Source organism: Alosa alosa, chromosome 17, assembly GCF_017589495.1.
Source record: "Alosa alosa isolate M-15738 ecotype Scorff River chromosome 17, AALO_Geno_1.1, whole genome shotgun sequence".
In the NCBI taxonomy this organism is placed as follows: domain Eukaryota; kingdom Metazoa; phylum Chordata; class Actinopteri; order Clupeiformes; family Clupeidae; genus Alosa; species Alosa alosa.
Window position 1 is genome coordinate 18,816,118 of NC_063205.1, and position 16,794 is coordinate 18,832,911.

General features: G+C 41.6%; 2 protein-coding genes across 2 annotated transcripts; both read left to right on the forward strand.

Moving 5' to 3' along the window:
• Positions 1-53: 53 nt before the first annotated feature.
• Positions 54-12,055, forward strand: LOC125311025. The gene is made up of 18 exons (XM_048268833.1): positions 54-583; positions 756-825; positions 910-1,064; positions 1,251-1,318; positions 1,432-1,525; positions 1,647-1,928; positions 2,331-2,624; positions 3,246-3,497; positions 3,686-4,009; positions 4,349-4,464; positions 4,565-4,784; positions 5,323-5,466; positions 5,729-5,919; positions 9,653-9,804; positions 10,130-10,387; positions 10,722-10,875; positions 11,293-11,416; positions 11,937-12,055. Exons 1-18 carry the CDS (start codon positions 511-513, stop codon positions 12,053-12,055), a joined length of 3,090 nt encoding a protein of 1,029 aa, XP_048124790.1. The 5' UTR covers positions 54-510.
• A 211-nt stretch (positions 12,056-12,266) lies between these two features.
• Positions 12,267-16,502, forward strand: krr1 (KRR1 small subunit processome component homolog). The gene is made up of 10 exons (XM_048268298.1): positions 12,267-12,427; positions 12,742-12,917; positions 13,012-13,146; positions 13,263-13,388; positions 13,877-13,960; positions 14,135-14,191; positions 14,879-15,049; positions 15,193-15,270; positions 15,844-15,940; positions 16,164-16,502. Exons 1-10 carry the CDS (start codon positions 12,328-12,330, stop codon positions 16,301-16,303), a joined length of 1,164 nt encoding a protein of 387 aa, XP_048124255.1. The 5' UTR covers positions 12,267-12,327; the 3' UTR covers positions 16,304-16,502.
• Positions 16,503-16,794: the final 292 nt, after the last annotated feature.

Here is a 16,794-nt window from a genome sequence, read left to right on the forward strand (position 1 = left end):
GTCTGCCCTTTAGCAAATGGGATAATGCAGGTTCCCATGATGTACATATCCTCTTCACTGTTTTCACATTTCGGAGAGACAGCTTCTTTATGGCCTCTATTGTATCGGTAATCTGGACTTGTTAAATATAGTGTGTGTGTGTGATAGAGAAAAAGAAGGCCAGTATAGCCTAAAGAGTATGCGTAATTGTGTAGCCTATGTGGTCAGTGGTACAAACCACAAAGTCTCGTGTTATGTAACTACAGGCCCAAATATAACTTTACGTACACTTAGACATGCATGGATGTGTATGGGGTTGATATTTGGGTATATTCAATCGATGTCATTACCATTTCTTTGGAAATAAACTCATTTTCAGAAACAGCCTAATTACTTGACGGGAGAAGTCAGCTGTGCGCACTCGTGCGACAAGTTTTGATTACGCCAAGTCCTGAAGTGACAACTTTATAGCCAAACAAATCAAAGTCATCAATTAAAACATTGAAAGTAATCAAACAACTCTACGCAAGAATGACGACGATGTGCAAGAACATCGTAATATTTGCGTTGATATCCGTGCACATCCAGTTCTCACGTTCTTTGGGTAAGTAACTTGCCATATTACAAACTGATCATTTTATTAGCCAAGTAGGCTACAGCATGGCTGTATTTATCCGAAGGTCCACCAAGCCCATGCACAGTCTACCCCTTTCTCCAATGTTGATTTACATACAACATTTCATTTAATAAATTAAATGCATTTCTGTGTGGCGTAGGTGACTGCACCATATACAATTTCTCCATATGCTGGTTGCTGAAGGACACAAACGCTACACCTACTGCCAGGTAAACATTTTTTCTTAGACAACTTGATACCACCTGCTTGTTTGATACACGTTAAGGGGCCCCTGCGGTTAATCTCAATCACAGACCAAATATCAGTGCGTGGCTGAATGAAGCTGAACTGATGTCCATTGGGAAGTTCGGAAAATTTAACTCTCTCACCGTCCAAACATCCGAGCGGCACTCTCTCAAACTTCAGTATGGAGACCTTGCGCGAACTTGGACATTTTCTGTCAGTGACAGTGAGTTTTCTTCTATTATTTTACCCTTCATTGCAGAACAGTCTTTTGGGGTATGCCATATGTATTTGATACCTAAATCATCCCAAAGTAGTACATAACAGTGGTAGAAAATAAGAAAGGAATGAATATTTGAGTTGGCACAGTATATAGTGTAAAATGGCTACTGTATTGTGCTTAAAATTATAGGCTTACATACCATAGAGCTCCAAAGTATAGATTCTGCAATAGAGGAAACACCCAATGAATTTTCAGTGGTGAGTGTGACAGACATGCATGACAATTACATGTTTGTACTTATGTATTCTAATAACACTGTAGAATTTTGTGAATGTAGAAAGTGAATTGTGAAAATTCTTGGCCTTCACAGGATGCATTCAGTGTCTTTTCACCCGAGCAATTTTTTGCATGTGAGAAAGACCCTCTATATCTCCATCAAAGTGAAGACTTCATTCTGATGTTGGGTATGTCACTCTTAAATTAGCAGTCAGATAGTTTGCATTAATGCACGAAACATTTACAACTCATGCATGTGTGTTCATGTGTTTTACTAAGTGTGGAAGTAAAAGCTTTGTGGCTTCTCAGGCCACACCACTCGCTTTCCTCTGAAACTGGAGTCCCACAGCTCCTACATGTTGCTCGTGTCCTGGAGAGACACACACGACCCCACGCCCCCTCTTCCTCAGACCCACCATCACTCCTCTGTCTCCATCTACCACCGGGAGCTGGGGGCCTACACTACACTCAGTGTGGACACCACAGACGCTCAGTACTACCGCTTCAGCAGTCTCCAGGGATGCATGCCCTATGTGGCTTGCCACGAGCTGCCGGCGAGACCCTCGGTCACCTGTCTGTCCACCATCACAGGTAAAGACACTTAAGGTGTAGTTTTGTAATACAATGAATGATGTAGAAATGACAGTAGTCATTCTGAAGCCATGCTTTCAGTATTTACCGTTGTTTTGGCCTCTGTATAATCAAAACACAAATTTTACTCCCAAAGCAATTCCCAGAAATGTTTTAAAACCATCTTCTTTTCACCATCCATTAAGAGTTGAATCATTATGGTAGGCTTTGAAAACTCTCAATATGTGGTAACGAAAGCTAAGTAATGACGTTAAGCCAGTGATGGTGCTGAGCATTCATTTGTGCTGCATAGACATGTTTAGAACGCTAGATATCTCCATCCATATTCATTACAATAAAAATGATATTGTGTGTAAAACTCTCCACACTTGATCTCTATTTCTCTCCGTCTCTGTCTGATAGATCCAGATGTGCCCAGAAACTTCCAGGTGACCTCGTGGAACACCAGTCAGGTGACCGTGTCCTGGCACTGCCCCAGGAACAATAAGTTCTCTCTCTTCCTGCTCACAATGCTACACCTCAATGGCACAGACCACGTGGTCGAGGAGACAGTCTACCGGCACACGCGGCAGCCGCTCATCTTCACCGCGTCCGACCTGCCACCGTGCAGCCGCGTTCAATTCGGCCTCCAGACGGTATGTGTGTCCGGCATAGAGTCCCGCACCAGCAAGACCGTGATGATTGACGGGAACTCTGGTAATCCACGATCCTAAAGTCTCTCCAAAGGGAGAACCAACTTCAAGCACACTTATGGTGTAGTGGTGGGGTATATATTATGTATGTACCATGATTTTGGCCTCACTTGGACACTTGGATTGAGCACTGAAAACATGAATAATGGGTACTGGAGTGTTAGATTAACCTTTCAGTGAAGAAACTATGGCATAATCTGATTAGTTATATGGTCAGGATGCCTTACCTTGTAGGCCAGTGTTATCCTCACAATAATAGGAAAATTCCTTTTGGCACCCAGGACTGGGTAGTAACCTTTCATCTTTTATTGCACTTTTTATAGAAATGTAAAAGGTCATTAATCCTCTCTCATTGTTGCCACCCACAATCAAGGTAAATTTTCCCCAAGGTTAACTCAAGAGGGTTCATTCAGTAATATTGCATATAAGTAGACTGAAGGTCTAATGTGTTTCATTAGATTTTATGTGGAGGAGAAAAAGCAAAGGTATGCAACCTTATCAAATTGAATACCAGTGATGCCTTTTATTTTACACTCTGTCTTTCTATTGCCAATATTACATTATGGCCTGTGGCAAATTTATTTAGTCTCATAATTTACGGTTCAGCATCTCATCTGCCTTTCAGCCCATTCTTCAATCCAAAGCATCCGTCAGTCTTCTGCGGGCCCAGACACCTACACTTTGAGCTGGTCGGTCATGGATGCCTCACTGATCGCAGTGTTCAAAGTGTACCACCAGGGGGCACTGCAGGCCTCCACGTTCCTTACCACCCACTCGGTGGTGGGTCTGGTCCCATGTCAGCACTACGCGGCCAGGGTGGAGGCTGTGTGTGGCGAGAGCATCGTCATGAATGTGAAAACCCTTCAGACACACACAGGTGTGTATAGATGTGCTTGAGTGGGTGTCTATCCCCCACCAACAGTCACCTTACTGGCTCAAGGTCATACAGTCTTCTGTTCAGTGATTGACACGTTTATTTTTTTTTAGTCATTTGGCCATCATATCATCCCATACCCAACAGCATCTTCACTCCAGTGTCTTTGTGTGTTTGTTGTGTGTCCTAAGGTCCCAGGGTTGTGTCTGACTTGCGCTATCAAGCGGAAGACTCCATCGCTCTGTGGAGCAGCCCCTCCAGCCCCGGCGGGGCCTTCAGTTACAGTCTCACCCTCGAGGATGGCTCGCCGGTCAGGAGCGGACGCCTTCGAGAGCCCCTGCTCTCTCTGGGGCATCTGCCCCCGGGCCTGCCCTACGTGCTGGAGGTGTGGGAGGAGTGCCACGGGTGGGAGTCCCCCAGCAGGGTGGTGCTGTGCTTCGACGCACGGAAAGCGCCAGAGGTGGATGTCCGTCAGACTGACAAGGCCCTACTAATGGGGAATGGAGACATGACAGGTGGGGCGCCACAAGCGAAATGTGTCTTTTTTTTTTTGTGCCTATCTTTATTTATGCCGTTCTTTTTTGACAAGGAAGATCATAGCATACATACCACATAAACATAGGCATCATAAACAGGCCTACATATAAATTAAAGGACCATCGGATCCATGGGACTGAGATGGGAAATGTAACGTGAAACCAAAATGTGACAATAATATTTTAACGTTACCATTTTGGTGGGTGATGGGGTCAGGTGGGGCTTGAAAATTCCCCACATCCAAAGTGGAGAATGACGGGAAAAGTTTGAGAACCACTGGTATAAGCCAACATGTTAACTCTTTAAATGTTTCCTAGCTGATGACTTTATGAGGTCTTCTCTGGCCATGATTGTACCTTGGAGGCTGCCTCCCGAGTTAGAGGACCCAAAGTCACCACCACGACTTCAGCTGAAGCGCATCGTCATAAACAAAGTGAGCTTCTGATCAAAGGAAGAGATGGTCGAATCAAACAATGAAATATTGAAAGGAATGGAAAGATTTTTTCAGTTTGTCCCATATTGTCTCCCCTTAGATCTCAGAGCTTGTCAAAGACTTCCCCCACCCTGAAAGTGTTGATGCTTTGACATTTGAAGACTATGGAAATGGAACACAGACGAAAATCGGTTTTGTGATGAGGAAGGCCTCTGTTAAAGAGGCAAGGGTTCCATCCTCTTCAGCTGAAATGCTAACATTTATCCGGTCTCATTCACAAACTGGAATTACAGTCAATGATGACATTATCTACTGGGATGGTGAGATGGAGATTCCTCTCAATTATCAGTTCATGGTGTATTTCCTATTTAATAATCATTATATGGTGACACGATAGAAATAACCTGCTCAGGATATTTGCCCATTGTAATGTATGTGTGTATCACAAGTGGTCAGTTCTAAATACAAGTGTAAGCAATCACCAAGACGCTTTGTGATCTGATTACTCAAACCACTTGCTGAGGTGGTCTGAGACGCATTTGACCACATCTCTTTTGTAGTGTAAATGCTAATGCATTCTATTGAATGTGACCAGCAATAGCAGCAATCTAAACACAAGTGGTCAGCAATGTCTCTGGCTGTACACCTCGAATACATGTGTAAACCATAATGGGTCTCGGCTGACAACTTGTGATTGGATCACCCAGGACGCATTCTTAAAACAAATGTAAACAGGCCCCATTTGTACACATGGCATGTTGCATTGGAGAGGGAACCATGGCAATAGCTAATACTATGCTTGTTTGGTCCACTTTTGAGTGCGCACTTTGTGGTGTTCTGCTTTTTGCATATTTTTAGACCCGGATGAGTGTTCCATGCTTGAGCTAAACCAGTGCACTCCTCACTCTGTGTGCATCAATACCTTGGATTCCTACACCTGTGTCTGTCAAAGCGGCTACTATGATATCAGTCCCTTCCTAAGTCCAACCACAGCATGCCGTGGTAAGAATCACTAATATAATACATTTAATATAATCAAATCAAAGCATTAAGATCGTAGAAGCCACTTGCTGTGTTCTTTATCTGTTAATCTCCATGTATTTTATTTTTTAGGATTTAAAAATCCTATCAGTTACACAGTTTGGTGAAAAATGTGATGCTAAAAATAATCAAAAGTACCATATTCACAAGTAGTGGTATATCTGTATAGTATAGATGCCCTGTGGGTTTTTTGTCTTCTCCTCTGTGTTCCCCATGTCTCCAGAGAAGGGCTTGTTCACACAGTGCTCACAAGATTTCATCACGGGCAGTGTTGCCAAGGCACATCTGGTGGACTACTTAGGGGGCAACGTAACCGTGGTCCTGAATGACGGGCAATGCCCCGTTTCAGAGAGTGGGACCCTATACTACTTCAGGGCATCGCACCACCCCAGTCACTGTGGCACCAGAATAGTGGTAGGTCTACACATGTGTCCCTCTTGTCTGTGTGAAGACTTTACCATTTAAAGACGGTTTAACAGAAAGAAGAGGGAGATGAGCACTCTGTGTTGCTATTGAATACAATCTGCAATGGAAAATGAAATTATGTATCTACGAAGATTTTAATGTTATATGAGCTACCAAACTCTACAGAGTTCGTGGAGTATGTACTGATATGTAGTATGTACTGATGTTTATTATGACCGCCGCGCAGCGAAGCGGCGGTCATATAGGTTTAGTCAGATTTTTTTTTTTTTTTTTTTTTTTTTTTTTTTTTTTTTTTCGCATGTCCAAATTTCCGTCAATGATTCCTGGGACACTGAAAGACCGGGGTAGACAAAACTTGGTGGGCATGTAACCCCATATGGATAGCATGGAACCATCGTTTTTCGTTTTGATCTGTAGCCCCCACGCTGGACTGCACCCCCCGAAAGGAGGGTAGGGCAGACACAGTTTTCTGTGAATATCTCGAGAACCGTAAGGTTTAGGAGGACCACCTTTTTTTTATGTTGATCTCAAGGGGCCATGTCAACCCATTCCATAACCACTAATTTCATGTATAGCGCCACCTAGTTAAACACAAAAGTAAAAATGAGGTGTTGTAATTGTAGGTATCTCTGACCTAACATAGTCAAAACTGCACGAAATTGGAAGTGTAGGATCATTATGACACCCTCTGTATGCACGCCAAGTTTTGTGGAATTCCGTTCATGGGGGCCACACAATAAATTAATTTATGTTACTATCCACCAACTGGCCTGTAGGTGGCGGAGACAGTTTTCTGTGAATATCTCGAGAACCGTAGGGCCTAGGAGGTCCACCTTTTTTTTTTGCATGTTGGTCTTAAGGGGCATGTCAACCCATCCCATTACCACTTATTTCATGTATAGCGCCACCTAGTTAAAAATTAAAAAGCAAAAAAAATTAGGTGTTTTCATCACAATATCTCTGGCTGACAAGGTCAAAACTGCACGAAATTAAAAGTGTAGGATCATTATGACACCCTCCGAATGCATGCCAAGTTTTGTGTACTTTCGGTCAATGGGGGCCCTACAATAAAATAACGTATGTGTACATTTAGTGGCGACACCAACAAGGATTCCGGGACACTGAAAGACCGGGGTACACAAAAACTTGGTGGGCATGTACCCCACATGGATAGCATGGAACCGTCATTTTTCGTTTTGATCTGCAGCCCCCCCGCTGGACTGGACCCCCCGAAAGGAGTGTAGGGCAGACACAGTTCTCTGTGGGCAGACACAGTTCTCTTTTATGGTATGTTGGTCTCAAGGGCCCACATAAACCTGGCTCATAATCACTCATTTGTGATTTGCACCCCCCCCGGTAAAAAATGAAAATGCAATATTATTCTGCTTTAATCGCCCCTATCTTCAGTTAAGATGTTCAGAACTGCACCAAATTTTATGTGTATGATTGACCTGGCATTCTCTTGGGGTCTGGGGGTATGCCAAGTTTCGTAGAATTTCATCCATGGGGGGGTCTAAAAAAATTAGGTTATGTGTACATTTAGTGACTGTACACTCATTGGCCTGTAAATGGCGGTGCACACATATAAACATGCACACACACAGGCACCCACATACTATCGGTATTAGAACGGCCGATACATAATTACAAATTCAGTAGGATCAAAAGAAAGCCAAAATAAATATTCATCATCATCATCATGGCTGCATTTTCAGTATTGGCGATAAGTAGTCGTTTGTCCACTAGATGGCGCATCGTTGCAGTGAGACGTAATTTTGTTGGAAGTTAAAAGTGGGTTGGGGGAAAACAATGGACACTTCCTACAAGGACTGTAATTTACCGCAGCGAACATCTAATAAGGACAGGACGATGTTCACATGAAGTTTAATTCCCATTTCTTCTTGAAGCCGAAATAAATCTGAGGATGTTTATCGGACATGCTTGGTTTTACTGCAGGTAATGCGTTAATCTTGTAATATCAATAAGGACCTAGGTAATGTTACCGTAAGCGTTGGTTGAGTGGTAGAGGCCCATTTGATTGATTGCATTTGTAGAAAACTATAAATGCGGTTATACCAAAAAATTGATAGCAGCACTGTTTGTATCTTTCGACTGTCATTTATTGCACGCTACAAAATCATTCTGTGCAATGGAAGATTTTACCAACGTTACACCGGTCTGATACAGTTTTGCCTATACATGCGTGAGACTGAGACGCCTGTTTATTTAGTTTTAAGTCGTGCAGGGTGTGAGAGGGGAATCGATGTGCTTTGATTACAGCTTGGTAGTTGTAGTCTGTGAAATTAAAAAACGCACGTGTGTGTGAAGTATCCAAACAATGACACCTTCATTTCATTATGGCTGCTTTTAGCAACACACCTTAAGCTATGTGTAGTGGGTCCCATTTAGAAGTGGCTACTTCATTCGCGCTTTCCTTGACTCATGGAGCTGAATGTTATAACAACTTTTCGCCACGATATGGCAGTTTAAGTCCGCTTTGATACTGTAAGTCGTAAGCCATTGGTTTCCAAAGGAGATTTTATTTGTGTCGCCAGCATAGCCTATTGACAATTTATGTTGTAAATAGGCCTACCTTATAATCCTACCTGTAGCTTAGGGAAGCTAACAGCTTTCTATTAGGATCTAGTTTGTTAGTTACAGTTTTGTCATAACTCCCTAATGCATTTTTGCATTTAGAATAGCCAGAGCGTGTATATCTCAATCTGAAAATTAAACAATATCGGTGCCTATGGACTAGGCTGGGTGAACCCAGCCTGATCTGCCCGCTATTTATTTTTTGATTTCTTAAAAGATTGGGCTTGGTCTGATGAAAGCCAGACTAGCCATGGACCTCAGTTACACAATGCAAGGGAACATGAATCAGCCTATATTTGCACGAACAATAACGGACAAAAGCTCTTCAACTTTGGCCCGTTAAAATGTGTATGAACAGTCTAGCGACGCATTTCATCAAGGCCCATTTGGACATGTCAGTTATTTGCACCACTGGTTAGATGTAAAACAGCATTTCGTTTCAGACTACTGTTACTTAATTTGTGCATTAACAATAACGTTTCAGACTACTGTTACTTAATTTGTGCATTGACAATAAAGTATTACATGAACTAAAGATGACTAAAATCTTATGTAGAAGAAGAAATATTCACAAAAAATCCATCCATCCAAAAATGACCTTTGTTTTTGATAGCTGTTGAAAACGGCATGGAACTGACAGAGATGTTTTTGTTTATAAATACATAAAAAAAATAAATAAATAAATAAATAAATAAATAACATTATGCTGATACCTTTTGCTTTTCCCAAATACAATGTAGCCTACAGGTGTAAGTGACCTTTCATCAATCCAGTTGCAATGGATGAACTGTGATGAACTGCCCTACTTGTGATTGTTTAGAGATTTTAAAGGTTTTATAACAGTGCTACATCTTCTTTGGCTATTCTACAATCTATTCACCTTTTCAGCACCAGTAGGCTACTTTCTGTGCAGCCGCACACACACACTCAGGCATGCCAAACAAGCATACACAAAAGTTTCAAGAGTGGAGGATGGAGTAAAATATGGAGACAAATTGAAGTGTGATTTATTTTCGCGGATCGGATGTACAGGACTGAGCGGCGGTCATATTTTGTACCGCTATGCGGTACATCTAGTTACAAACCACTTTAACAAATCATTCTACTGTCCAAACCTGGTGCCCAGGTGAACAGGACCCACACTGAGTTCATGAATGTGCTGACGGTGACACTGAGCAGAGAGATGGTCATTACTCGGCGAGACCTGAAGGTGGTCTGGAAGTGTATCTACCCCACGAGCTACCTCCACAACACCGAGATGAATGTCCACCTGGAGTGGTAAGACTACAGAGGCTCCGGACTACATCAATGAATGTGTTATTGAAAGCTGCTTTCTTTCTTCTAGTTGCCATCTTTAGGCCTATTTCCCATTTTTCCCATCAAAAAACGTTTTCTCATTTATCGGAAAGAGTACATTTGTCTATCTCTGACCATTGTGTTGAGAAACAAACAGAAGAATGATATATTTGTATTGTTTCATTGTAATCAACAAAAATGTAGGTCTTGACTTGTTTGCGCCAAAAAAGTAACATTTATGATCTACCATGATTTTGCCAGTACTCACATGAGTTTTTCATAAGTAAATATCTCAACCTTTCCTCAGGGTGCCCTCTTACACACTGGTAGAATCCAACTCCTCTCATATCCTGGAGGTTGTCATGGCCTTGTACAAGGATGACTCGTTTACGGACAACTACACAAATGCCGTCACCCTCTATCCGGACGACTTCCTGTATTTGGAGGTGATCCTGAACGCACACAACACCTTTGCATCTGATCTACTTCTGGAAGTGGTGACGTGCTGGGCAACAGAGAGCAGCAACCCTCTGGACAAAACCCAGGGTATACTACTCAGAGATGGGTGGGTGGTCACTTCAAACGACGTTCAAAGACAAAGAGGCATCTGTATTTAGAGAAAGTTAGAGGCAGAACTAACCTCCTGTGCTGTATAAGGATGCTGAACCAGAGTTTAACCATTGGTCTGTGTCAGGTCTGAAAACTCATTAATTCAATTTGCATTTGACTTTTAGGAAACAGTTAGCTTAGAAACATTTGAGCACGTTACGTATTTTTAATGTTTGTTTATCTACAAGAATGTATAACTCAGATTTCCATGTTTTAAGTTGACAGTGCAGTATGATCTACCTAAACAAACAAGTACATGGAATTCTGCCCTTGTGGTACTACCCCTTTAGGTGCCCAGTTGACAGAACATTTATGTGGCTATCAGAAAATGGCATGGCACAGATGACTCGGTTCTCTGTCCAGATGTTTTCTATGCCGGCTGGACTGCCATTCTACATCCACTGCCTCACCAGAGTCTGTGCCCCAGATGAAAACTGTACCACGGTAAAGTCCTACATGACCTGTAGTTCTCCCGTGGCCATTGTTAGAATAACTGAAAAAAAACCTAGGAATGTAAATATTTGAGGTTCCTACTTTAGTTAGTTAGTTCTAGGCATGCATTTATTCTACCCCCCAGATAAATCACCAAGACACTGGAATGGCTTTAGAGGCACTTTATTTTCATAAAAAAAAAATCTGAAAGAGGGCACCATAGACAGTTGTCAGCTAATTAACATTAACTGTTTGCAAAGGTTCAGGGACAAGAGGAACCAATTTGGTGAGGTAGTACACCTTGCAAAAAGCACAATGGCATCACACTTGATGATTTCAGAAAGTGATAGGAAATGCCCACAGCCCTCCCAAAGTTATTTTGATAGAATAACGAGCTGTCAGTAAGATAATGTGGATTGTGAATTCTAGACTTGCCCTGCCAAGATGTCATCCAAAGTCCGCAGGGATCTACGCCAGACTCCATCGACTGTCGTATCTGCTGGGCCGTTGTTGGTTGGTAACATCTCGTCAACTCGCAGCACACACTCAAAATGTAAGTTAAGGCCATGAAATGTATGGGGTTGGGTGGGCTATGTTTTTCTCTTTTACCCAGATAGCAAGAGGCTGGCAGACCAGTCGGTCCATTGGGGGCATAGCTGGCGGTCCGCTGGCATTTTGCTCATCGGTTCTCTGGTGGTCCACTGGCGGGTTGCAGACAAATTGCCCAATATTTTGCGACTATTGGTCTAAAATCTTTTTCATTTGTTCAGTTATACTCCATATATAATTGTATTAACTTTTCTTAATATTCATGACAAGTTAAATTTAAAGAGGTGGTGGTCCAATGGGGGACCACAAGTGGCACGCTACTGGCGGCATACCACCAGCGGTCCGCTATCTGCCAATCTGATTTTGTTCTCTGGGTACTTAAAAGAGGTTTGTTCTCTAGAGTGATATTTCAGTAAATGGATAAAACATCACAGATACATTAGAGGGAAAGAGATGTTTTAAGGGTAGCCATATGTTTTGTCTTTGTCAGATGTTGATTTTTTTCCCCCCACTCTCTTTTGTAGGGAAGGAGGTTGCGATGCTTGTGACAATACTTGGAGGAAGTATAGGCTTTCTGGTGTTGACCCTCTTAGTTGTAACTGCAGTGAAAACACTTCTAAACCACTCTGGCAGAGTGCAATAAATAAATGTAAAATATTGTGTAATGTTATTTTGTCTCTTTGATTTTAATGTTTGGAAGCCTGTGTGTTTGGGTCTGGGGGCATACATAGCCTACATGGCAGTGTTGGTATACTTCAACCATATTTTACCTGATCCATAGACAGTACAGAGTGGTTAGCCTAGAGGTAGACTACTGTAGTAGACTACTGGTAGACTACTGCCAGACTACTGCCTATTGTCACTAGGTGGCAATAATGCTCCGACGAATGGAAGTCACGCGTTTACAACAAAACGATGAAAAGAACATCCGGTTGTTTCAAGATGGCGCCGCCCGTGGAGGAAAGCGTGAAAGATCCACCACCTGAGAAAAAGGCTAAAAAAACAAAAAATCAAGGTACTTTGGTTAAAATTCCATATGCAAATAGACGTGTGACTGAATTATCTATGATTACAAACTAGTGTTTTATTCGCTGATAACTAATAATCCGCCGACAAACGATAAATAAAAGCCCCATTCACTTTGCCAGTGTGGCTTGTTTAGATACGTAGCCTAGCTCGTTGGCAAGCATGTCTAGTTTATCATTGGACTAAAACATCGACTTCTGAAGTGTACGTCCAATTACTGTCTTGGACACCTTTGTTTCGGGATCTCATGGTGAATAACCGTAACCATAAAAGTTTCATGCTAACACATGTTTACATTGACAGTTGATGAATCGGAGCTACTGACTGTACCAGAGGGATGGAAGGAACCTGCTTTCACCAAAGACGACAACCCCAGAGGTTTACTAGATGAGAGCAGTTTTGCCACCCTGTTTCCAAAATACAGGGAAGCATATCTGAAAGAATGTTGGCCCCTTGTACAGAAAGCCCTTGGAGAAGTAGTAAGTTAGCCTACTACATGCAATTGTGTTCACTGCCACCACTGCAGACTGGGCAAGTAAGCACACTAACAACACAATTGTGATGTTTTTGCAGTTTATTAATGCCAATTTGGATTTGATTGAGGGAAGTATGACCGTCAAGACCACAAAGAAGACGTTTGATCCATATGCCATCTTGAGGGCTAGAGATTTAATAAAGCTACTGGCACGAAGTGTACCATTTGAACAGGTGGGTTTGTGTTTTTGTTCTAATATTTGTCCAACAAGTGAAAATGGGTGATACGATTTGCCAGTGTGTCAGAATTCCTTCTCAGATATTAATAAATATTTGTATTAATTTCTCAGGCTGTCCGAATACTGCAAGATGACATGGCTTGCGACATCATAAAGATCGGCACATTGGTGCGGAACCGAGAACGCTTTGTAAAAAGAAGACAGAGGCTGATTGGACCAAAGGGATCCACATTGAAGGTGAGAGGCGGCCCTCCCTATGAATGATTCACAGTATGCTAAATTATTTTTCCTCAATGTGATTTTTGTTGGATGCCTCACTAACAACTCAACTATTCTTAGTATATGCTCATGCTTGATCATGTCAGTGAGTTTGATTGTGTTAGTAGAGCATTAGTTCCCTATATAAACAAATATTTATTGATTACTATGAATCAAATGTCCACATTTGTGCTTAATTTTCATCTGAGGGCTGCAATTGAATAAATCAGGGAAGACTCAGAGCGTAGCATCTTTTGAGTGCACCCCTTGATTGTAGCACTCTTGTTTGGTAAAATACTTCAGGAACACATTTAATAACTTTTATAATGTCAGGACCTCCTGTGTCTGCATCTTTCAGATGAATATGTCTTGACCTGTATTGCAGAAAGTCAGTAAAAGAAAGTGTAAAATGTAAAAACCTACACTTGCCCTTACGTGTTTTACATCTATTTCCTTTTCCCCCTTAGGCTCTGGAGCTGCTCACAAGCTGCTATGTGATGGTGCAGGGCAACACAGTATCAGCCCTGGGTCCCTTCAGTGGCCTCAAAGAGGTAATAACGTTGGTTGGTCAGCTCAATGCTCCCTCAAGTCCTGATGCACTTTAGTTCATGCATGAGGCACTTTGCTCATTGAGTGACTTTGCCCATCATTTTAATTAGTGCCCATTGTGTCTGTGATCTATATCATTAGTTATTTATGATTAATCCTTTAACTGCTCTTGACAGGTGCGGAAAGTGGTGTTGGACACAATGAAGAACATCCATCCTATTTACAATATTAAGGTACTTAATAAGATTCCAGTAGAATATTGACTGTGATATCAATACTACTTCAGTAGGTTTGAGATGTGCTGGAGGTAGAGCTTGTGGTTGCTCTGCAAAAAGTGTTAGGCTGATGGTTGTGCCCACCGACCCAGTGAGGAGTTCCATCCTTGTTCTGGACCACCTGATTGACACACTGTCATCTCTGGGTGCAGTTGCCACTGGGGCATGGCCTGGAGCTGAGGGAATCAAAGTTGGGCACAACATCTTAATATAAAGCATGTCGCAATATCCTCTATTATTTGAAACATGCATACAAAGATACTTGTCAGTTTTCATATCTTAGCCAAGTCAAGGAACTAGCTATTTTAGTAGTTGTTGGTTGCAGATAAAAAAAAAAAACAACAACTTTGAGGTCCACACTGCCCAGACCGTAATTGAGAACAATGACTTTTGGACATGTCAGACTTGAACAACTCCATCCAATAAACACCAACAAACAGACTGATGGTGCACACTGACCCAACTGTTGTTTGTTTGTGTTTGTTTGGACAGTGTGCAAGCACCTTAAGGCGTCATATCAACAACATACATGCAGTCAATTTCTTATTTGTTTTTAACACTCACTATTGTGGAACACTTGTGTTGTTGAGGAGAAAAAAAGTGTGAACGCTGCCTAACGCACTAAATGTATCGTCCCTGCTTCAGACGTTGATGATCAAGCGAGAGCTTTCCAGCGACCCCGAGCTGCGCACCCAGAGCTGGGAACGCTTCCTCCCCAAGTTCAGGCACAAGAGCCTGGCCAAGCGCAAGCAGCCCAAGAAGAAGGTGGTGAAGAAGGAGTACACGCCGTTCCCTCCACCACAGCCGGAGAGCAAGGTCAGTCACGTGCCCACTACAGGAGGCTAACCTCACCAAACACCCAAATTAAGAACAAAAATGTCCCCTAAGTAAATAATGACATTTCATGTTATTTTCACTGTCGGTGATTGTGTGTGTGTGTTTGTCTTTTAACTTTGCAGATTGACCAAGAGCTGGCAACAGGAGAATTCTTCCTACGTGAGAGTGAGAAGAGGAGAAAGAAGATGAGTGAAATAAAGGTAATAGTGGCCATGTGAAGTATTTTGTAATGCCAAAGTCTTTTAAATTATATATTTATCATTATTTTTTTCAACACTTAATTGTTGATGAAATTGCTAGTCTCCACGCATATACATTTATGCAAAGAGACTTGCTGTAGATGGGCAATTCCATGGAAAATTAATTTTTTTTTGTAACATCCATAACGCCAATAAAATGTGATGGTATGGTATGATGTGAATCATTACATGAAATTTTAGCGTTTGCTAGTTTTGGCTGAAGAATGTAAATGAGAAAAAATGCACGAAAAATGAATTATCATTCACATCATACAAATGCCAAGGCATTTCACTGGCGTTATGGATGTGACAAAAAGTCCATTTTCCGTGGAATTGCCCAGATAAAGAGTTTTTATAAGTGGAATATGATCCATGGGTATCCGTGGGGACCCCTGATCTTGGTACAGATATCTATTTTAAGTTAATGCTCATATTGCCTGGAGTTTTGAAGATGGTGCCTTCAGCTAATTGTTTTGACTTCTGATTACATCTTAATTTGTGTGTGTGGTGTGTTTTTGTTTGTTTTTACCAAAGGTGAAACAAGCTGAAGCCCTGAGTAAGAGACAGGAGGAACGGAACAAAGCTTTCATCCCACCCAAAGAGAAGCCTGTAGTGAAGAAGGACAAGAAAGGTACAGTCTTTTAACCACACCTTCTCTCATTTTCCATTCCAAGGCAAACTGATTGGCATGCCAAATATGCATGTCTAATCATCTAATCTTCCCCCAGACATCATAGTAAATTGTAGTTTGGTACAACTGATGTTGACATATAGCTTGTTTTCCTTTAGTTATTTAGCTTGTTTATATATACTTTATGTGAAATTACAAAAATGGACCCTTTTTGTCTTTGCAGACACAACAGAATCTAAAATTGACATCCAGGCCATCAAAGACAAAGTGAAAAAAGCTAAGAACAAGAAGCTTGGCGCACCCCCCACCCCTCAGCCCAGACCCTCAGATGAAAAAAAGAAGAAGAAGAAGAACAAAGGATAACCATGATAACCCGTAACCATGAGGACCATTATTTTCAGTCGACAAGGACAATGAAGCTGTAAACCACAGTTGTGCCGTGTGTCTTTATTTCGATGAAACAAAAACAAACAAATGGAGTAGAAGTAATGGAAGAAATGTTTTATAAAAGTTTTTTTTAATAACCTGTATTCCCTGAAATAAAACAACTTGTACATATCAATCTGTGATCTGGAGAAATATGATTTTATCCAAAAGGCTCTTTTGTTTTATCTCTTGGGCCCTATATTATTTAGATCCTTTTGAGTTATTTTTTTTTCTTTGGACAAAATGATCAAAGTGGGTCCAGTATTGACCAGGTGCTAACACAAGTGAGAAAGAATATGGAATAATGAATTACTGTTGTTTTCCACACCATGGAAATTTGAGTGAAGGCATAGAATAACTAAAATACAATAGGTCACCCGCCTAGGAATACACAAAATACAGGAATACAATGACAAAACAATCAGTTT

Excerpts from the sequence above, each read along its gene's own strand:
- krr1 (XM_048268298.1), top strand. The coding sequence starts at position 12,328 with ATGAAAAGAACATCCGGTTGTTTCAAGATGGCGCCGCCCGTGGAGGAA. Across the intron at positions 12,428-12,741 it reads TAAAAAAACAAAAAATCAAG|TTGATGAATCGGAGCTACTG; the intron begins GTACTTTGGTTA and ends TTACATTGACAG. Across the intron at positions 15,271-15,843 it reads AGAAGATGAGTGAAATAAAG|GTGAAACAAGCTGAAGCCCT; the intron begins GTAATAGTGGCC and ends TTTTTACCAAAG.
- LOC125311025 (XM_048268833.1), top strand. The coding sequence starts at position 511 with ATGACGACGATGTGCAAGAACATCGTAATATTTGCGTTGATATCCGTG. Across the intron at positions 2,625-3,245 it reads GATGATTGACGGGAACTCTG|CCCATTCTTCAATCCAAAGC; the intron begins GTAATCCACGAT and ends TCTGCCTTTCAG. Across the intron at positions 10,876-11,292 it reads CAGATGAAAACTGTACCACG|ACTTGCCCTGCCAAGATGTC; the intron begins GTAAAGTCCTAC and ends TGTGAATTCTAG.